Raw genomic sequence first — 22617 nt, forward strand, 5'->3', positions numbered from 1 at the left:
ACATAAATGCTATGATTACCCACACTCCTTTGCTGAATCTATATTTATCTGAATAGTATGTATTGCTCAATATGTCCTATATGAACTAACAAATGAACAGTATGCTTTATTTTCATTTCCCCCCTCTGCTTTATTTTACTTGATGTTATAGTAAGAGTTCAAATTGTTATGACAAAATCTGAGGTGGACAAGCAATTTAGTTATATTTTGTTTCAGGTAATGAACAAAAGCAAGAGCGGAGGCAAGGTGATGGTATGTAGATTCTCATTTTTCTTTGCTGTAAAAAAAGTTTGAGAATTGAGATAGGTATACTATCGACTTGCAGTAGGTCGGGTGTTTGGTTTCATTTGTCTTATCATTTTAGTACTGCAGCCTAATGAGCATTGTCATTTTATAAAGATACAATAAGTCACTAGCAAAAGTGTAAAACATATTCATTATCTTCCTGTGTTTAGCAGAATTTAATTTTCAGCTGCAAAATGTAGGTAATTTTGCAATTTTTGTATTTTTGAACTACATTTTCTACTTATTTTTACTTTTCAGTATGATAACTTAATGTTACTAAATTGGAAAAAATGCTTTCCATTACAAAACTCTTAATCACGTTTTACTAGTGTAAAACAGCAATAGAAGCAATAATAAAATTGTTATACTGAAAGACACAAAATTACATCAGAAAAAATAGTAACTTGTTCATATCATGCTTTGTTCTCTGGCTGACGAAACAAGCCATATTAAGATCTGAAAGCTGCGAGCAAAGTGTAGTAGATTAGAATAAAGTGGAGAGTAGATGTATATATAATCAAATGAACAAAACCAGAAAAAACAGTCAACGTTGTATGCAAACACAGAATAGAGAAGTACTGTACTGAAAAATATAACATTGGAGAAGTCTTGTATTGACATACAGCATTACACATCAAGCACCAGTTATTTTGATTCACTGAGGTGAGTGTTGAACTGAAATGTTATCAACGCTTCTGGTGAAGCACATCTATTCCCATTAGGAGTTTACACAGATGTTATAAATGGATTTCCATGTATACATTTTGAATCCTACTGTAATCATAAAATTAAGTAGTTGAACATCTGAGAAGTTCAAACTTTATGTATGCTCAAAAGAAAATGGACCAACACAAATAGTCACAAAGTTAGGATGCAATTTTACCTGGAAGACTTTTCCCTCTCGATTCTGACAGTTTTTACCTTTAATAAGATGCAGAATTCGGACTGGTTTACCTGGTATTTATATTTAAGGACACATTTAGAGACCCTTGATTTCTCACCCAGAGTATAGCATACAAGATCCAATTATCCCACTATGTTGCTGCATCACTTATTTTCTTTCTTATTAAGTCATAGAGGAGTGAGGTTCGATTTACCAGCTCTAGTATCTAGTGCTGTGCTAGGCCTTGATCTTACAAAAAATAACTACAGAGATTAATGACAGATTGTGAAGTAGTGCACATTCTACACTCAACCACCGTGGTTGGTCAGATCTTCAGAAGAGAAACAAAGTGCACGCTGTCTGACAAAAGCAGTTTGGAAAGTCACAAACTGACAGTATGATCCCTCCTAGTTTCTAGCACAACCTTTTCTTTCACACAGATACCCCTCTTCCTCACCTTTTCCAGAAAGTACTTGACTAGAGCCTCTAAGTTTGACTAAAAAGTAACAAAAGTTTGGAGTGTATCATACGTATAAGGTAATTATCGTAGTGATCATCATTTTTAAAGTCTCCAATCTCTACCACCATTAAATATATATTTTGAAGGCCCAAAGTAGATAATTTATTTTGTCTGTGATTTTTTAAATTCTGTCTAGTTGGCCCAGACGAGTCATTTGTAAACCAGAAGCCCAAATATTTTAGAAATTCCGGTTGCCACGCAAGACCAGTAGCTACAAATAAATGTCGAGTGCAAAAAACATTAAGATGTCTAACTTCCAATTTGCCTCTATCCAGAGTATTACCTGAAGCAATAGAGTAAAGTCATGTCATATCATTGTGTTATCAAATTTAGCAACTACAATGTCAGAGTTGGATCTAAATGCTTCTGAAACTGTCTCTGCTGCTAGAGACATATGATGCCATCGATAAATGGAAAAAGTTGTTACCACATATGCATAGGATGCATGAGCATTGGCTGTATTTTTTCTAATATATTGACCAACATTTTTGCATATACCTTGGAGTCAGTGGTAATAAGCTATACTGGGCAATTGTTACAGAAATGTAATTGCAGTCTTTCATTACCATCCTCAAAGTCTTCCAGAAGAGGCTTAGTTCTGAAATAAATTCACCAGGGGAAACTTAATCCCAACAGGACTACAACTGGGCTGTAATCATATAGGGTCCAGGTGCCTTGCCATTTTTTAGATGTACTTTTCTGAAGACTTTGGATTGGTCTAATGGAGCACAGAGAAGTTGTCTGTCATTTTTTTTCTGAAATAATTAGGAGGTCAATATTGTGAAAACAGTTCTCACAGATGTCAGAGTTCACAGTCAGATTGGAGGCATATAAACTAAAGTGGTGAGAAATAAATACATAAGTAATTTCACAGGATCCAGTGTGTATTCTGCCCATTTCATATCCAACAGAAAGTCAAACCTAGCTTTCCAATATTTAGGGCATGCTGCTAAATTCTAACTTGCTTCAGTGGATTCACAACAATATTAGGATTTTAGTTTCATAACCCATACGCCTACTCAGGAGCTCAGTATTCTGTTATATTCATATTTCCAAATAAGCATTCATTCCATAGTCTCATTACCCATTCAGTGCATAAATTCAAGTTTCAGTTGTTCTACCTAATTTTGTAACAGGGTTCTTTCATTAATAGTTTTAAATTTTGTTATCACGAGGCCAATTAATATCCTGATAATAGTGGCTTTCAGTCTGTCCTTCAGAATCTGAGATGAGGAACAAGAGCTGGAACTCTCTGCTAAATAAGTAATAAGGGTGGTTTTGGCTAAGTTAATTATCAGTGACTCTTCAGTCTCCAGACTCTACCATTCACACTGGCTGTTGTACCCATAGCAAGATCATAAAGATGCATGAGTGGTCTCAGACAATCTGGCTTAACATATGTTTCTTCTACAAGGCTGCAGTGTGAGAGGAACAGTAATATGTGATCTATTCTTCAGTGCATTTGTAAGGGAAAGCAGAAGAATGGAATTCCTTAGTAGCAGGGTGCTTAAGTCTCTCAATTTTTGAGACACAACAGTCACGGTTTATGCATCACTTTAAATGATCCCAAGAGATGGAATTTACATTTACAGTCTACAAACCCATCCATAGGGTGGTGGAAGTCTCCTTCTAGGATCAAAAGTGCATGGACAGTTATCATTTTGTTACTGTCATCCACACAAATTGAGGATGTACATATTAACAGGGTATACTTTTTATCACCTTTCAAGGGTCTAGCAATAGTCCATCTACACTCTTAATTTGTTTTCATCAATATAATGGATCTATTTCACATTTTATAAACCTTTTAGTGTTACTACATAACATTTTTCTTAGGTTTAACAAAGGAGTAGATGACCTTGTCGCCACAATATGTTTCTAAGGGACAAGGCTTCTTTGTGGTCCATCCTAGTCTCTTGTTGAAACACAATGTATCCCCTGAGCTTATGAAAAAAAAAAATATTTTTAGACTTATCAAGTCTAGTGAAGTTAATGGACAGAAATGTAATAATAATCATTTAACAATCTTAGCATACTTATTTAGATAAAGTGCTGGTGACAAAAATCTGTTCATATACAGGGTACAAAATGTTGCCCAATGACCTAGCTCCAGCTCTTTCTTTAAGAGATATAAACATATTAATCTGCTACGGCTCAAAGCTGCATGTTGAAATTCACCCATTTGTGTTTTCTAAAGTCAATATATTGAGTATAAGGTACAGAGGAACTGAAAGAACACGGGCAAAAGAAAAGAAACAAACAACCCAGTCCTAACTTTAGTCCATCAAATCCCCATTTTGAGTAAAAGAGCAGGAGAAAGCAAGGGAAATTTATCTTTCCCTATTTAGAAGAAAATAGCTATGTTTATAGGGTTCTCATGTGTAACCATGTAGGAAATGTAATTTATATAACAAAAAAAAATACTTCAAAGTCATGCAAGATGCTTTCTTAACATACGAATAAGAACCACATGCAGTAAAAATTTACTCAGTGGTGAACAGCAATTTAAGCTGCACCTATATAATGACTTATGATCAAGGAAACTGAGCATTCCTTTAAATGACTTTAAACTTGGCCAATGTGTCCAAGGTAATTATATATATATATATATATATAAAATTTTGCAAACCCGTAAGTGACAACTAAAGAGAACAAACTGGTAGCTTTCCTCATTTCGTGGCATGTGAGTTGGAGACCTCAGCTTCTGTGATACTGTCCAAGAGGATGATCTGCATGATGGAGGATATGGGTCTTATCCGTGTAAGCAACTCTGAGCTTGGCTAAAAGACCAAATAAGACAGGCTCCTACTTTTGAGATGTGGTCCGGGCACAAGGAAACCTTTGTGTGTGAGAACAGTCTCCTTATAGTAGTATTGTGATACATTGAGTTTGGATTCTTCCTATACTAGTTGCTTGTTACATCTCAGTTGTAAATTAATTCAGTGTGTTAATAACAGAGAATTACTAACAAGAGCTCCAAGAATTTTTTTATTTTTAAGTAAGAGGGCATTAAATCAATTTTTTCCAGTTTGAAATCCCTTGTAAGGGTGATACCCAAGATACTTGTGATCCATTGTTCCAATCTATATCGGATTTTGAGTCCTCTTACATGTCTTCTGGTATAAAAGTATATGCCTTTTGGTTTGGTACCTTTTTTACAGCTCGGGTACGGTTGAGATTTTCTGAAAGATGGTGTACAGTGCTTATGTTGGGGGTCTCTACTTTAGCGAGTTTTTGGCCTGATTTATGACTCTTTTCTGAGACAAGCAATCTATATTTGTTATGTTGTACAACAAACCACAAGGATGAAGATTCGGGCAGTTGGCAGAAAACTTGAAAACCAAAACTCTGTCTCATCTAGTCAGTAAGAATCAGAATATGTCAGATTCATTCAGAGTAATTCAGATACATCAAATATGCAACAGGAAGTCAAGATTCAATAGAGCGGCAATGCTTGAAGTTAATTATCTTATTTTTTATGCTGAAGCAAAGGCTAGAGAGCAGGTAATAAATGGGTGGCACCATCGCAGAACTCACTGCTTCTGGCTTCCATACTATTCAAGGATGTGTGACTTTCAAAGCGTCTACCATCTTGGAGACATAATTGGCTGAGCAATGAATGATTGTTAGTAAAGTCAATACAATGTGGTCTCCTCCACTGATAATCCACGTGTCACTCCACATCTTTCAAAGTGCCAACAAACTAAGAGACAGACTGTATAAGCCAGACTGTACTTTGTATTCCACTGGGCACTTTTTTAGCTGTCTTTTTTGGTTTGACGGGGATATCAGTGCAGCTGCCTGTGAGCAAAGAAAGGCTGGTGAATGATTGGTCATAGAGAAGAACCACTGAATATATTGAAGATTCCTTTTGCCAATCCAGTCAAGGCTTCAGCTTTCACCAATTTTGGGTGCCGGCCATTTCAGAATAAGGCATGATAGCGTGAGTTTTTGGGAAAGCTGAAAATTGCTAACCGTCCATTTTACTGGCTTGTTGTTGGTTTGCATGTCAGTTTATGTTTAGAGAAATGGAATTCCAATCAGACGAGGTACCTTAAGCCTTTCTTTAGCACAAAATGTTAAGAATGTTGCAGAAGGGTTCAGCAATATGTGTGTATGCTGCAATTTTTCCACTTCAGAATATTTTTGAAGTATAATTTACTTATAAATCTAAAATAGGAAAATGTTAGAGAAAAACAATTTTTTGTCAAAGCTTTGGGTTTTTTGTGCAACAGAATGCAGCTTTAGAATTCTAATACAACTTTAAAATGTTATAAAAGCTGAGGTTACTGTAAAATTTGTTTTGGAAAAGAAAGTTTAGCAAAAGAGGCTTAAGGAAACTATTTTATCATAGCCTGCCAATTATAAGTGTCTAACCCAGGCTTCTATGAAGAAGCTAAGGTAGACTGCTTGAGCTTTGCAGCTATCTTTCAAAACACAATGGGGAATGTTAAATGTGCACATACCAAAAATGAAACAAAGCAAATGCTGCTACATATAGATACTGTTTAACAGTACCATCTCTGTTGTCACGGGAATCCACTTAATATATGGAAAAACAGATAAATACATAAATTAATTAAAAAATAAAACAAAAAAACAATACCTGATGGTTGCTCTTTTTGTCCTTCCACAGGCAATGCCTTAACTTCTGAAAAGAAAGATTGGAATGTAAATAAGAAAGCAGAGTAAGCTCGACAATGCACATTTACAGCAACTTTTAGACTGAGAAGTGAAACAGGATTAAAGGTTCCCGAGTTTGTTCAGTTCAAGAGTAAAAACGCTAAGTTGCTTCACCAGTTATGAGTGATACTTAGTATACATGTCCAATAATTATGTATCTACCGAGGACAGTTCATCTTCCTGGATCTACTCTCGCCATGTATTTATGACCTTGAAAATCTATAAATCAAAAAAAGCAGGTAGCGCCTGACGTGCCCACCTGCTACTCAACATAAGCAAATACTATGTTGCAGAGTACCTTCTTCCCTGCCCCAAGGGTTTCTGACCATAAGGTAAAGCCCTCCATCGCCTACAGCACAAGAATAAAGAAAGGGCTTTTGGATCCACATTTAGAATATTTAAATGGTAGAAATATTTAACAGTTTAGTACATGGTTCTCGTCAAATACGCCCACAACAGACCCATACATCTTGATTAGATTATCATGCAATATGAAACACCGCTTGACTTGACTAGGCTTCAGGCCAAGATTAACTTCAAATCAACAGGGAAATGGGCGAGACTAGTCGAATACACAGTTCTGCACAAATTAATATGAGAAACAGGTTAACAGAAATGCTACACCGAATGTAAAAATAAATATTGGATACATTTTTAAATACATGTCAACAAATAAGGACGTGCAGACCTAAATAGAGATGGAAGCCTTGGAACTGTGTTTCACTTACAGTATCATAATTCTTGTAAATGAAGCTTAGAAAATTAAACATGGTCTTTACGTTTTTCACTTTAAGTCCACTGGAATAACTGTCTCCAAGAGACCTTTTGTCATAGTAAATGGAATTGACCAGGTTCAGGACGCTAAGTTTCTCCAATTCACACCAGGGAAGAATTTTGGAACGTCAAGAAACCTATTCAGGTGAAGGTCGTGAGTTACGAACATGCTAGGCAGTGTTTTAGTCCTTGATAACAAGCGAGATGTAAAGGTAGGACCACAAAGCTTCTCCAAAACTTCATTCTGAAAAGTATCCTGTGTGAGATGTATCTCGCCAGACCATATACAGGGATACTTTTAAAATGTCGGGGTTTATGCTCTGCAAAAATCCATCCATGAAGAATAAAGATGGAAAAGCAGTGTTGAGCAGCAAACACCTTGTCTGCAGACTGAGATCCCTCTTCTGTAGCTGAGCGTTGGGCATTTGTAAGGCATAGCGGGCCAGCCGAAGAAGCCATCTAAAAAATTATCACATTTACGTCACTTGAGATCTTCACCACTGCGTGTTCCCATAGTTAAGACCGGTATGAGGAACTGCAGAGTTTAAAGTTTGCCCTACAGAACAAAGTTTGTCAGGAACGACCAAATATTTTTCATGTAGGAAGGTGGCAAATATGAAAGAGACCATCAAAAGTGTCACTTAACAGTGTCATACAAAATGTTAAAAAAAAAAAAAATACTGCTCATTAGGGCCCCCAGAAGAAAACATCTATGTTTTAATAAGTTCTGATTCATTACCAATCTGACAAGTGACTTGCAACACTTAACAGATAAAGTCAGCAATCTGTCAGCACCACGGCCAAAATCTAAGTTAATAATGTGTCCTAAATTGTGTAATCATTCCCAGTGAATAACATTCAGTTACAATGTTTTTAAAATGAATGAAAAGGAGGGCTCAAACACTGACTCTTGCTGAGATAAAAGGGCTCACATTTGAGAGAGACTCATGCTGAGCCTCAACATAAGTGACAGATATTTGTTTGCTGGCGGTAGATCACCCAGTGTGGATTCATACAAGAATCAGAGCTGGAATATCGTACGCTCCAAGTCCAAGTGATACCTGAGCAGACATTTTTACTTTGATTCCTTGGGGGTGGGGTAATCTTGCTATTGGCAACCAACCATAAAATGGCTTTTTAGTGGTTCTTTAGTGGATTGCTTGGGCATCATGTCTAAGGCATGGATGAATACCGCCTCCACTGACCACAGGTGTAGGGGTGGTTTGAGAGGCAAAAGAAAGATTGAAATTACTGTGTCAATAGTAGAGTGGTAAACTCTGAGGTGCATCTGTTCTGCACAATCTGGTGGTCCCCACTGAAGAGGGATGGTTTTGGGCATATCAACTGGCAAAAACACATCTTCAGTGCCCCTTCACGAACCTAGGGTTTGTTTTTTGTTTCCTTAGGTAAAGCTTTTTTCTTTTGCAAATATCTTCAGCACCATTTTACAAACCTGCACAAAACTTTCCAAAAAATGTTAATCCAATATAGATCTTTAATGTAAAGTTTTGGGCCAATGATTCTGTTGAGGGTGGGGGTGTTACTGAGCCAAGAAAAACAGGGTGGGTCCCAAAATGTTGATGTCCCACTTTAATTTCAATACGAAAATTTGCTCTCTTCTAAAGAAAAACAGTTGAAGGTAACTGAATCTGGCTAATAGCTAGAACCTTTTGCAATTTGGTGTAAACCCATTTAGATGTTTCAGAAATTTGCATTTAGAAGTTTTGTGATCTAGCTAAAAAGGCTTAAAAAGTTATGTACATTTGGACGGTTGGTCCCATGGGACTCTGCGATACCAACAATTTTAAAATAGGATCCTCTGACTGGCAAATGGAGCTTTTCCCACGCCAGCCATTTCGAAACTGCAGGGCCAAGACCAGTCCTGCTGTATCAAGTGGTCTGACTGGCTGGCCAAAACTCAAAACAAGATATCACAGCTGTCATTACATCACTCTTGAACTTTGTCCCAGTGTCCTTAAAAAGTTAGAAAAATAGGGTATAATGGGGCAGGGTAGGAACAACCTGACCCACAGGGACTTGTGCGGGTGAACCCAAAGGGACCCATCCCTGAAGGATTAACATAAAAAAAATAAAAAAAATTGCGCTTCTTGTACTGAGGTACTCTCGCAAGACCCAGAGCAGCTACCATCCTGTACTAATGGAGGTGCCTCCATAAAAACTTCACCCCCATAGTTCTGTGGTAACTCACAAGCTTCCCTGAGGCAGCTTGCACGGTGCTGCGGTGCATTGGGGTGAAGCTTGAGCACCAGGTACTGCAGGAGAACAGTGGTACCAGAAGCAGTACCCCCCAAAAATAGAAAAAATTCAATAAAAAACAAAATGTGAGTTAGGTGTCTGGAGGGATTGAAAAGAAAATTTGTTGCAGGTGTAGAGCATTTAATTACTCAACAGGACAGGGTTACAGTGATTGTATGATGCCACCAGTGGTGTCATCAATGATATGATTTGAGATGTCTATGATGTCCCTTACCATGTCACGAGTGATTTAATACATGAGGATTTAGGCAGTGCATGATGGGCGCTAGTTATAGCGAGTTCAGAAAACTAACTAGTACATTTCAGGGGTTATTTGGGTTTTAAACATTAGGTTTTTTAATATTATTTTACCACCTAACTATAACACAAGTTTATCCTTTGCTCTTTTCAGCTATGTTTTTTTGTCAAAGTAACCAAAGCTCTTATTACCTTAACTAACGTACAAGTTACTTACCTTTGGTAACGAAATATCTGGTAGAGGCATGTTCTAGTTGGAGATTATTTACCTTAGAGTTTCCCCCCCAGGCGTCAGACTGGATCCAGAGATTTTTCTTCAAGCAATACCCTTGTGCGTCAGTAAGTGGCGTTGGTCGACTTCGCTGGCGTCATTGCTGATGTGACGTCGGGAGTAGTACATAGATGCCGCCTCAGCGCAGTGACGTCGGTTTCTTTTAACGACTTTCCACGCCAAAGCGCAGAGCTGCTAAGAACACTGAGATTGATGTGCCAGAGCTAAGGACCTGAAGGGGGAATCCCTTTCCCTAGAAATCAGTTCACAAGCGGGGAGGATGGGTGGGTAGGTAAGAAATCTGCAACTAGAATATGTCTCTACCAGATATTTCGTTACCGAAGGTAACTAACTTGTACATCTGATAGAGACTTCTAATTGCAGATTCCTTACCTTGGAACAGAGACCCAGGCAATGCCATCCTCGGAGGTGGGCTACGAACCAAGATCATACTAGAAAGTCTTGCAGGACTGAACGACCAAAGTAGCTGTCCAGACGGACCCGACTGCCCAGGCAGTAGTGTTTAGCAAACGTGCGCAGGGATGCCCACGTAGCTTTCTGGCAGATATCCAAGACAGGAACTCCCTGTGCTAACGCAGTGGAAGCAGCAGTTGCTCTGGTGGAATGATCGCAGAAGCCTTCAGGGAGATGCTTCTTGGCCAAAGCATAGCACATCTTGATGCAAAGTACCACCCATCAAGAGATGGTACGTTTTTGCACCGCCTTCCCTTTTTTTCGCACCCACATCCCCAACAGAGTTGATCGTCCACCCAGAAATCTTTAGTACGAATAAGATAGAACGCCAACGCTCTTTTTGGGTCCAGACAGTGGAGTCTCTCCTCCTCATGGAAAGGATTTGGGGGTGCGTAAAAAGCAGGCTGGGTGATGGACTGGCCTACATGAAAAGGCGTAACAACCTTGGGAAGGAAGGAAGCCTTAGTTAACACCTCATTGTCAGGATGCACAGACAAGAATGGAGGTTTGGACGAAAGGGCCTGAAGGTCACTCATCCTGTGAGCAGAAGTGATGGCAACAAGAAAGACAGTCTTGAAAGTGAGGAGCCACAAGGGGCAATTGTGCATCAGCTCAAAGGGAGTACACATTAAATAAGTAAGGACAAGATTGAGGTCCAACTGAGGCATGATACATGGAGTGGGAATAAATAAATGGCTGAGACCTTTTAGGAATCTACTCACACTAGGAGATTTAAAGAGTGAGGGCTGATCAGGTAACCTAAGAAAGGCCGAAATGGCAGATAAACACCCTTTAAGGGTGCCCAAAGCAGAGCCCTGATGGGCCAAAGAAAGAATAAACAAAAAGAACCTCAGAGGGTCAGAGAGGGGATCAATAGATTTGTTGGTGCACCATGCCACAAATTTATGCCAATGACAGGCATTTACTGTTTTGGTGGAGGGAGCCTGGCTGCCAAGATAACATCACAGACTTCGGGTGGAATATCAAAAGTCGCCAACTGTCACCGCTCAGTCTCCACACATGAAGGCAGAGATTGGACAGGTTCGGGTGGAGATCCATCCCCTGTAGCTGCGACAGAAGATCCGCCCAAAGAGGCAGTCTGAGTGGAGGATCGATGGCCATACTCAATAGCTCTGGATACCATACTCTCTGTGCCCAGTCTGGAGCCACCAAGATGAACTGGGCCAGTCGTTCCTGATCTTGAGAACTCTGGGCAGAAGTGGTATAGGCAGAAAGGCATACGGAGGCCTGAGCTCCACTCGAGACAAAAAGCATAACCAAGCGAGTGCCGCCTTGGAAACTCCAGTGCGCAAAACAGCTGACATTGCGTATTCTCTGCAGAGGCGAACAGATCTAATCAAGGCTCTCCCCACTGCTGAAAGAGACTTTGCGCCACCGCCAGATGGAGACGCAATTTGTGATCGGCTGTGCATCGACGACGGAGTTTGTCTGCTCTGGCGTTGAGAGAACCGGCCAGATGTTTAACCACCAGGGTAAAGCTCTGATGTTCCAGCCATGTCCAGAGGCGTAGTGCCTCCTGACAAAGGGTGCAGGACCCTACGCCGCCCTGTTTGTTGCAGTACCACATGGCGGTAGTATTGCCTGTGAACACTTGCACTACTTTTCCTTTGAGAGAGGGAAGAAATGCTTTCAATGCAAGCCTGATCACCTGGAGCACCAGAAGGTTGATATGGAGCCCAGACTCCGCCGGAGGCCTCTGATCTCCTCCTCTCCCATGTGGTCGCCCCAACCCAGAAGCGACGCATATGTAACTATAGATAGATCTGGTTGGGGAAGGGAGAGGGATCTGCCATGGACCCAATGCGGATTCGAAAGCCACCACTGCAGGTCTTTCGCAGTCCCCTTCGAGATCTGAACCATGTTGGAGATTCCCCTGATGCTACGCCCACTGGAACGTCAAGTCCCACTGCAGAGCCCGCATATGTCATCTGGCAGGTGTCACTAGCAGGAGGCAGGAGGCCATGAAGCCCAGAAGCCTCAGAGTCAGTCTCACTGAAACCCAAGACAGAGGCTGAAAGATTGTAATCATAGCCTGAATATATTGGACTCGCTTTTTGGGAGGATAAGCCCGAAACTGCACTGTGTCCAGAACAGCTCAGATGAAAGGGAGCTTCTGAGCAGGAGTCAGGTGTGACTTCGGCACGTTGATAGTGAACCCCAGCGTTTGCAGGTGGCTCGCCATAGTCTGAGGGTGGGAGACAACTTTCTGGGGGGACTCCGCATTCAACAGCCAGTCGTTGAGGTAGGGAAAGACTGAGACCCCTAACCTGCACAGATGAGCTGCAACCAACGCCATCACTTTCGTGAACACCCAAGGGGCGTGGGTAAGGCCGAAGGGGAGCATGGTAAACTGATAGTGCTTGTGACCTACCACGAATCGTAGGTAACATCTGTGGGCGGGCAGGCAGGATAGGTATGTGGAAATAAGTCCAACGCTACCATCCAGTCTCCTGGGTCTAAGGAAGACCGAACCTGAGCCAGGGTGAGCATTTTGAATTTATCCTTCTTGAGGAAATAGTTGAGGTCCCGAAAGTCTAGGACAGGACATAAGCCCTTGTCCTTTTTCGGCACCAGAAAGTAGCAGGAATAACAACTACGACCTACTTCTGGCACAACTTCTGGCACAAGGACCTTCTCTATCTCCCTTGGCCAAGAGAGACAACTTCCTGGTGGAGAAGCGCCAAATGATCCTCCGAAAGTTGACCGAGTGATGGAGGCATGTCACAGGGGACAGATTCGAAAGGGAGGGAATAGCCCTTTAGAACTATCTGCAAAACCCACCTCTCCGTAGTGATGGATTCCCAGTGGGGCAGGTGATGGGGAATCCTGCCACCAACTGGATCGGAGTGAGAGGACGGACTAGGAGGGTTTGGAGGCTGCAGCGGGGGCAGAGGTGGACTGGGCAGACCTCTGGTTCCCTGACCCACGCCCACGTGGGATTCCACGTCCCTGGCCATGCAGCAGCTGAATAGCATGGGTGGCACGGTGGCTGGGTGGGGGACGCAATAGGGAGCCCCTTCCGTGGCCACGAAAGGGGCGAAAAGCAGACTCCTGGGGGCGAGGGGCAGCGGAAAGACCAATGGACTGAGCCGTAGCCCGGGAATCTTTGAATCTCTCCAAGGACGAGTCCTCCTAGTCTCCAAAGAGACAGGAGCCGTCAAAGGGCATGTCCAAGAGAGACTGTTGGACATCCCCCCGAAAAAACAGATGTACGCAACAAGACGTGGCGTCTCAAAGCCACCGTCGCAGCAACCGATCTGCCCAGAGAGTCGGTCGTGTCCAGCCCACATCGGATCGTAAACTTTGCCGCATCTCTCCCATCATTGACAACTTGGGAGACGATAGCACTGGCCTCCTACGGTATCTGCAGAAGAACTTGCGCAACCGTATCCCACAGAGAGTGGGTATAGCGGCCCAAAAGGCATGCAGTGTTCACGGGCCGCAGCGCAAGACTGGAGGAAGAAAACATCCTCTTCCCAAATTGTTCCAGCCTTTTTGATTCCCTATCCGGGGGTGCGGAAGGGAATGCGCCTGAGGAAGAGGAAGCCTGGATGACGAGACTCATGCATGGAGTGTTGGGAGAGGAATTTAGGGTAGTAAGTGCGGATGCGCAAGTGGATCCGGACGGGACCTCGGTGGCCAGAGTCGAAGCAGCCGGCACGGAACCCGCAAGCCCCTTGACTGAACCCCTTGGGCCTGAAGGCAACGTATTGGGGTCGGTTCACCCAAAAATTAGGCGCATGGTCTCATAGAACTCTTTAAGTTGGGCGGGTGTTGCTCCGGCTCCCGGAAATTCCAGGAAGCCCAGAGCGGACCCAGAAGCAGGCTCCGAGGACTGAGGCGTTAAACGTTGATGCTCCTCCCGCGTCGCATCAGCCGAGCAACGGGGCAAAGTCAAAGGGTGACATAACTGCTTGTAGGAAAGTACCATCTTGCCTGGCATGTTACCCCCATATTTCACTGTATATATGTTGTTTTAGTTGTATGTGTCACTGGGACCCTGCCAGCCAGGGCCCCAGTGCTCATAAGTGTGCCCTGTATGTGTTACCTGTGTTATGACTAACTGTCTCACTGAGGCTCTGCTATCCAGAACCTCAGTGGTTATGCTCTCTCATTACTTTCCAAATTGTCACTAACAGGCTAGTGACCAATGTTACCAATTTACATTGGCATACTGTAACACCCTTATAATTCCCTAGTATATGGTACTGAGGTACCCAGGGTATTGGGGTTCCAGGAGATCCCTATGGGCTGCAGCATTTCTTTTGCCACCCATAGGGAGCTCTGAAAATTCTTACACAGGCCTGCCACTGCAGCCTGAGTGAAATAACGTCCACGTTATTTCACAGCCATTTACCACTGCACTTAAGTAACTTATAAGTCACCTATATGTCTAACCCTTACCTGGTAAAGGTTGGGTGCTAAGTTACTTAGTGTGTGGGCACCCTGGCACTAGCCAAGGTGCCCCCACATTGTTCAGGGCAAATTCCCCGGACTTTGTGAGTGCGGGGACACCATTACACGCGTGCACTACACATAGGTCACTACCTATGTGTAGCTTCACAATGGTAACTCCGAATATGGCCATGTAACATGTCTATGATCATGGAATTGCCCCCTCAATGCCATCCTGGCATTGTTGGCACAATCCCATGATCCCACAGGTCTCTAGCACAGACCTGGGTACTGCCAAACTGCCTTTTCAGGGGTTTCACTGCAGCTGCTGCTGCTGCCAACCCCTCAGACAGGTTTCTGCCCTCCTGGGGTCCAGCCAGGCTTGGCCCAGGAAGGCAGAACAAAGGACTTCCTCAGAGAGAGGGTGTTACACCCTCTCCCTTTGGAAAAAGGTGTTAAGGCAGGGGAGGAGTAGCCTCCCCCAGCCTCTGGAAATGCTTTCATGGGCACAGATGGTGCCCATTTCTGCATAAGCCAGTCTACACTGGTTCAGGGACCCCTCAGCCTTGCTCTGGTGCGAAACTGGACAAAGGAAAGGGGAGTGACCACTCCCCTGACCTGCACCTCCCCTGGGAGGTGCCCAGAGCTCCTCCAGTGTGCTCCAGACCTCTGCCATCTTGGAAACAGAGGTGCTGCTGGCACACTGGACTGCTCTGAGTGGCCAGGGCCAGCAGGTGACGTCAGAGACTCCTTCTGATAGGCTCCTTCAGGTGTTGCTAGCCTATCCTCTCTCCTAAGTAGCCAAACCCTCTTTTCTGGCTATTTAGGGTCTCTGCTCTGGGGAATTCCTTAGATAACGAATGCAAGAGCTCATCAGAGTTCCTCTGCATCTCTCTCTTCACCTTCTGCCAAGGAATCGACTGCTGACCGCGCTGGAAGCCTGCAAAACTGCAACAAAGTAGCAAAGACGACTACTGCGACATTGTAACGCTGATCCTGCCGCCTTCTCGACTGTTTTCCTGGTGGTGCATGCTGTGGGGGTAGTCTGCCTCCTCTCTGCACTAGAAGCTCCGAAGAAATCTCCTGTGGGTCGACGGAATCTTCCCCCTGCAACCGCAGGCACCAAACAACTGCATCACCGGTCCTCTGGGTCTCCTCTCAGCACGACGAGCGAGGTCCCTTGAACTCAGCAACTCTGTCCAAGTGACTCCCACAGTCCAGTGTCTCTTCAGTCCAAGTTTGGTGGAGGTAAGTCCTTGCCTCCCCACGCCAGACTGCATTGCTGGGAACCGTGTCTTTTGCAGCTACTCCGGCTCCTGTGCACTTTTCCAGGATTTCCTTTGTGCACAGCCAAGCCTGGGTCCACGGCACTCTAACCTGCATTGCACGACCTCCTGAGTTGTCCTCCGGCGGTGTGGGACTCTTGTGCAACTTCGGGTGAGCACCGTTTCACTCCACTTCGTAGTGCCTGTTCCGGCACTTCTGCGGGTGCTGCTTGCTTCTGAGAGGGCTCCTTGTCTTGCTGGGCGCCCCTGCTGTCCCCTCTTCCAATTGGCGACATCCTGGTCCCTCCTGGGCCACAGCAGCATCCAAAAACCCTAACCGCGAACTTTGCAGCTAGCAAGGCTGGTTTGCGGTCTTTCTGCGGGAAAACACTTCTGCACGACTCTTCACGACGTGAGACATCCATCCTCCAAAGGGGAAGTTTCTAGCCCTTGTCGTTCTTGCAGAATCCTCAGCTTCTACCATCCGGTGGCAGCTTCTTTGCACCCACAGCTGGCATTTCCTGGGCATCTGCCCACTCCCAACTTGATCGTGACTTTTGGACTTGGTCCCCTTGTTCGACAGGTACTCTCATCTGGAAATCCATTGTTGTTGCATTGCTGGTGTTGGTCTTTCCTGCAGAATTCCCCTATCACGACTTCTGTGCTCTTTGGGGAACTTCAGTGCACTTTGCACTCACTTTTCAGGGTCTTGGGGTGGGCTATTTTTCTAACCCTCACTGTTTTCTTACAGTCCCAGCGACCCTCTACAAGGTCACATAGGTTTGGGGTCCATTCGTGGTTCGCATTCCACTTCTAGAGTATATGGTTTGTGTTGCCCCTATCCCTATGTGCCCCCATTGCATTCTGTTGTGACTATATATTGTTTGCACTGTTTTCTATTGCTATTACTGCATATTTTGGTATTGTGTACATATATCTTGTGTATATTTGCTAGCCTCATACTGAGGGTACTCACTGAGATACTTTTGGCATATTGTCATAAAAATAAAGTACCTTTATTTTTAGTATATCTGTGTATTGTGTTTTCTTATGATATTGTGCAAGTGACACTAGTGGTACTGTAGGAGCTTCACTCGTCTCCTAGTTCAGCCTAAACTGCTCTGCTAAGCTACCTTTTCTATCAGCCTAAGCTGCTAGACACCCCTATACACTAATAAGGGATACCTGGGCCTGGTGCAAGGTGTAAGTACCCCTTGGTACTCACTACAAGCCAGTCCAGCCTCACACACCGCTTCAACTTCTACTTCTTCTTCTTCTTCTTACTTGTGCCCAAAGATTTGGAGGAAGACGAATGGTGGTGGCTCCGCGAAGGGTCTCAAGACCTTCCTCTCAAGTGAGACTGGGACCTATGCGTAGTCGAACGCTGGGCTGCCATGAGCTTGAAAGAACGCTCCCTCAAGGCCTTTGGGTGCATGGCCCGGCACTTGGAGCATGACCTTGGGTCGTGGTCGCGCTCCAGGTACCACAAACCCGATGCGGATCAGTCACCAACATCATGCAGTGATAGTCCTCGCACGGCTTGAAACCAGTCTTCCGGGACATCCTCGACGCACCAAAAAACTCACAGAAAACTCAACAAGAAGGTCGAAGTCAGTCAATAAGAGACCAGAGTAGCTATCTCCAGATAAGCACGTGGCGCGGAATGAAAATAACTGACATCACTGCGCTGAGGCAGTGTCTATGTACTACTCCTGACGTAATCAGGGCGACTATAACGCCCACGACGCCCGTGGAGTTGACCGACGCCACCTACCGAAGCGCAACGGTATTGCTCGAAGAAAAATCTCTGGATCCAGTCTGACGCCTGGGGGAAATTCTAAGTAAAGGAATGTGCAACTATAAGTCTCTATCAGATTATAACGTCCCTTTAGGTTTTTTTCAGTGAATTGCTGTTTTTTTTCAACACAAGGTAATATCTTATTCCCATAACAAACTCTAATGTCACTATAACCAAATGAGTATCTCGATGGGCAGTCAAAAAGCAACCGGTCACACACATATTAACCAATGGTGTCAACAAAAGTCTTTTGGCCACTACATAAAGATTTTAACTACCGTACAGAGTTGGTAAAGTTTAGGAAAATAAAGGTGGCGAATTCTGCAAAAGGCAGGTTTTGTGGGGAAAACAAGAACCAAACCAACTTGCTACAAGATAGCTGTCCTGCAAATCAGTTATTTTCCTTTGTAACTTTCACCAGCAGATAAAGTGTGTGAAGACGTCAAACTTGGCAATTTTATGAAGTGGCGAACTGGATCTATTTTGTCCGCAAAATAATTATTTTCAGAAGTCTATATTGTTAATAGCTGTGAAACTTACTCTGAGAGTGCTGTGAAGGCAGTCCCAGCAGTTAATAGATGGACCGCCACATAAAGTAGAACTTCATTAACAATAGTCCACCTTGACTGGCTTCTTTGTTAAGTAGTTTTGTGTATGGGTGACTCACAGAAATGGAGTCTGGAAGGGTAAGGTAGTTTGTAATTCTACAGCTGCTTTACTCAGGAGAGCAAACCATTTGTTCCATAGGTATAGTGAGCTTTGATCTTACATTTAGTGCTGTATAAAGTAATGAAATAACATACAATTACGTGCCATGCTCCTTGGTAAGTTACTCTTTGTTCTAGTACTTTCTCTGTGCTTTGTAAAATCCTGGGATGCCTCGACCCCAGCATACATGATTTTAGCCACTCTGACACATATTCTACAGTTGTGAAAATTATTACCATAGTTTAATTTAGCCTAATTTAATTTGCTGTGGTTTACCAGAAACTGTATATTGTTAGCTGGCAATAAAAACAGTGATGAAATAGTACATTTTGTGACGATCCACCAAATCCCACACAATCGTGGCCAATCACCAAACAGGGAAGAAATTGGTACAGATATTACCTGGACTGAAAAATACCCTTTTCCTTCAGAGACTACAAAATGGCCTTACTAGAAAAAGCTTATACGTAATGACATAACCCAACAAGGAATTTTATGGACCACGTTCTGCAGTGGTTCACAAACTGTCAAAAGCAATCCATAATCAAGCAACAGGAAGTAGGTTGGCGTTGGGGACTAAAGATATAGCCTCACAGAAAGATCCATTGAAAACTGAATTGTTTTGAGATACTAGTCCATATGACCATAGAAGCTAGAGATGCGACTTTGAAGTATGTCTCAACGAGACTAGTGCTGGACATGTGGGACTTGGGAATCTGAGTTTTGCTGTCAGGAACAGAATGAGAAAAGAGTGAAGAGCTGAGTCTTACAGGTTAGCAGTGAGGTGTTTACATGGCAGAGGAAACTTTTTAAGTGTGTACACTATAGGCATGTTAAATAATAAGTCACCGAACTACAGCAAATTAAAGTCTGTATTCAAACTCTATTACCCCTAGACCACTTGACAGTCCTGTATCGCTCTAGAGACAGAGTTGCAGACATTATGTGGTATTCTTATTTTCAAAGTACAAAAATAACACTAGCTACATATTTGAATCAAGTCAGTGTGATTGACCAAACTAAAGATGATCAGATCAAAGAAAGAAAACGAGGTTGTCTTACATTTCCTTGTGCTAAAAACCACCCATGAGAAGGGTCACAGAATTTTACAGACAGGAAATCCTGTCGATTAGCGTGCAGGCGGGGACAGCATCTGTATGAGAAGCACATCTCTGAGCAACAATGCAGCAAAAGCACCGAATGAGAACATTAACAAAGAAAGCCTTAAAATATAATAAAACAGAGCTTTTTCTAGGTGTGGTTACATCATTGGAAACGTTACTTACCTTTGTTAAGGATACGCTTTGGTTACAGAACTGAATCTGGTAACTGGTAAGCTGCAACTGTTTTCCTAGCAATAGCTCTACAGATGGCATAACGTGGTTTCAGCTGCAACACAAACTGCCCAGGATGGCACAGTTTTGAAGCACAAAAGGAACAAACCGGTGCACAGATATTTTTTTCTGTGCCCCATTGTGGAGTAGAGAGAGGAACTGAAAGAGCATCAATGACAACATATGTTATACATATTAAAAGATTGGAATGCTGAGAGCGGAAGACAATGGAGCCGCAGCTGCTTATATAAACTGATGAAAGGTCCGCTGCTCTCAACATTTCAATGTTCTAATGCACAGCCTCTGCCTTTCTCCTTTCCCTGCCTCTCCAGTATATATGGAGTGGGGAAGGGAAAGCAGAGGCAGAGGCTGTGCTGCAGGGCATACCTGAGCCTTCCCCTCCCTCCTTCCATAGCTCATAGAATCACCCGAGCCATGGAAGGGGGGGGCTGCTCAGCTCCTGGATCCCCCCCGGCCCGGCTGAACGAGAAACAGTTTCGCCGTGCCACGGGAGAACCAGTGGCTAACTTCAGCCCCCTTCCACAGCCCTTGCTGTGAATGTGCATCAGGTAACAGCCAGGGCCTTGCGTGCACTGTGAGCCGTAGAAGGCTCACAGCAAGAGCTGTGAAACAAAGGCCTTGGAGCCCGTAGGGAATTTCAACCCCTGCGGGCTCCAACATGCCTGTGTTTTTTTTTAATTAGAACATTCTGCCCTCATGGGGAAGAATGTTCCAATAGCCCTATAGCCCGCTGTAGTTGGCTATCCTGACCATTAAAGGCCCACTCCGTTCGGCTCCAGACTATGCAACAGCTCTGTCTCTTTGGAGGGAAGAGGGAGTAGTGATTAACTGGCCCAGGACAAAGACAAACATCACTTTCAGTAAAGATAAACAAATAAAAAAAGCTGGTCAGTATATGCCCCAGAATGGGAAATGTCTGGAGGCTCAATGTGTGGTGGCTGAGTGAGGACATGCTGGTGGAACACCTTCATGTAGGGATCACAGACTACTTTGACCTAAATCAACACACTGTAGCTTCACCTACCTGCCTATGGGAAGCATTCAAGACACTACTCTGTGGTAGGGCACTAGCGGTTGTGCGCAGGCATGAATGAGAAAGAGGCCACCCTTCTGGAAACCCACATTCTGGCATTGGAGCAATCGATTGACGTCTTCCTAGAAGACTTGCGAGCGTCACTAAAACCAAAACCTCTTGATTCCGCATGTACTGCCACATCGCAATATCTGCTTTATGAGTTTGGTAATAATGCCGGGAAATTCATTTAATTACTGGTTGTCCTAGAAACGCAATGGCCCTCATGTAGTGCCAGCAATACTAACTGCTGAAGACCCACTCACACACAAGTCAGAAGAAATTGCAGAGACCTTTGCTAAGTATTGACTTATATAACCGCACATTGCCAACACCACCACTAGAGGTCTCAGCCCGATAGTGGCTCACCTACCAATTTGTTCACTCTCCTGGGCTCATCGTGAGGGGCTGGAGGCACCTTTCACAATGGAAAAGGTGCAGGTGGCCATCAAGGCCACCCCTTCTGGGAAAACCCCTGGTCCGACCGAATTCCCAGTCAAACATTAAAAAAAATTCTCCTTCCTCCTGGCACTCCACTTATTACTTCTTTCCGAAGAAACAGGCCACACAAAATCCATGCAACCCAACATCAGAAATACAACCATAATCACAGTTTTAAAACCTGGTAAACCAGCAATGCTTTGCTCCTCCTCCAGGCCAATTTCTCTTATAAACACGGAGGCCAAACTCCTGGCGAAGATGCTGGCCACAAGACTCATCACCATCATTAAATCACTGGTCTTTGAGGACCAGAATGGCTTTATGCCCGGCAAACTGCCTTCGTAGGCTCCGCGTGGCTCTATGACACCTAGACAAATTACAGGAACCAGACGTCCTTCTCCTGGTCGACTATGAAAAAGTGTCGAACACCATCCATTGGCCCTTCCTATTCCAAATACTGCAATGAACTAATTTTGGCACCGATTGAGGCCTTGTACGACTCCCCAAGTGTGCCAGTGTACAGGACATTTTCCTTGCCCTTTCCTATCATAGAGCGGTAAGAGGCAGGGATGCCCCCTGTCGCTCCTCCTCTTTGCTATGGCGATTGAGCTACTGGCAAACTAGATTAGGGTGGGTAAGCAATTCCAAGGCTTTTCCTGTACCTGCAACATGAAGAGAGAGGAGCGCTCTATGCTGACGACGTTACTGTAAACGCAGTCCCCCCACAGACAACTTTGCCACACCTTAATACCAATATATATATATATATATATACACACACACTTGAAGTGCCCAGCCCAACTCAACTCCCAGATGCTAGACTGAGGATCACTCTGGGACCCTTTAAAAATCTTGTTATCACCTGTAATCTACAAACGGCATGGGACCTAAGAAATGCTCCAATCCTGCTAAAATTGTGGATGGACCTGGACATCCCACCCTTTAAACCTCCCTGATCGTATAGCCCTGTACAAGATGCTGATACTCCCTAGATTTCAAAATGAATAACAAATATATCCCTATATACGCCCAGCCCTCATTTCAAGACCTGAAATCCATGTCAACTAGGTTCTACTGAACAAACAAGATATCCAGAGTATCATAAGCAAAGCACACAGCAACTATACCTGGGGGTCGTAGGCTAGGTGCTTCCAACCT

General features: G+C 43.7%; 1 protein-coding gene across 4 annotated transcripts in view; it reads right to left on the reverse strand.

The window, feature by feature from the left end:
* ASPH (aspartate beta-hydroxylase) overlaps positions 1-22617 on the reverse strand; it is a 590871-nt gene that overhangs the window by 271774 nt on the left and 296480 nt on the right. For all 4 annotated transcript variants that reach the window (XM_069220239.1, XM_069220242.1, XM_069220243.1 and 1 more), the window contains one exon: positions 6295-6339. In XM_069220239.1, coding sequence (XP_069076340.1) covers positions 6295-6339 — 45 coding nt within the window. The remainder of the gene's footprint in view (positions 1-6294; positions 6340-22617) is intronic.

The sequence above is a fragment of the Pleurodeles waltl genome, chromosome 2_2 (genome assembly GCF_031143425.1).
Source record: "Pleurodeles waltl isolate 20211129_DDA chromosome 2_2, aPleWal1.hap1.20221129, whole genome shotgun sequence".
Taxonomy (NCBI): Eukaryota; Metazoa; Chordata; class Amphibia; order Caudata; family Salamandridae; genus Pleurodeles; species Pleurodeles waltl.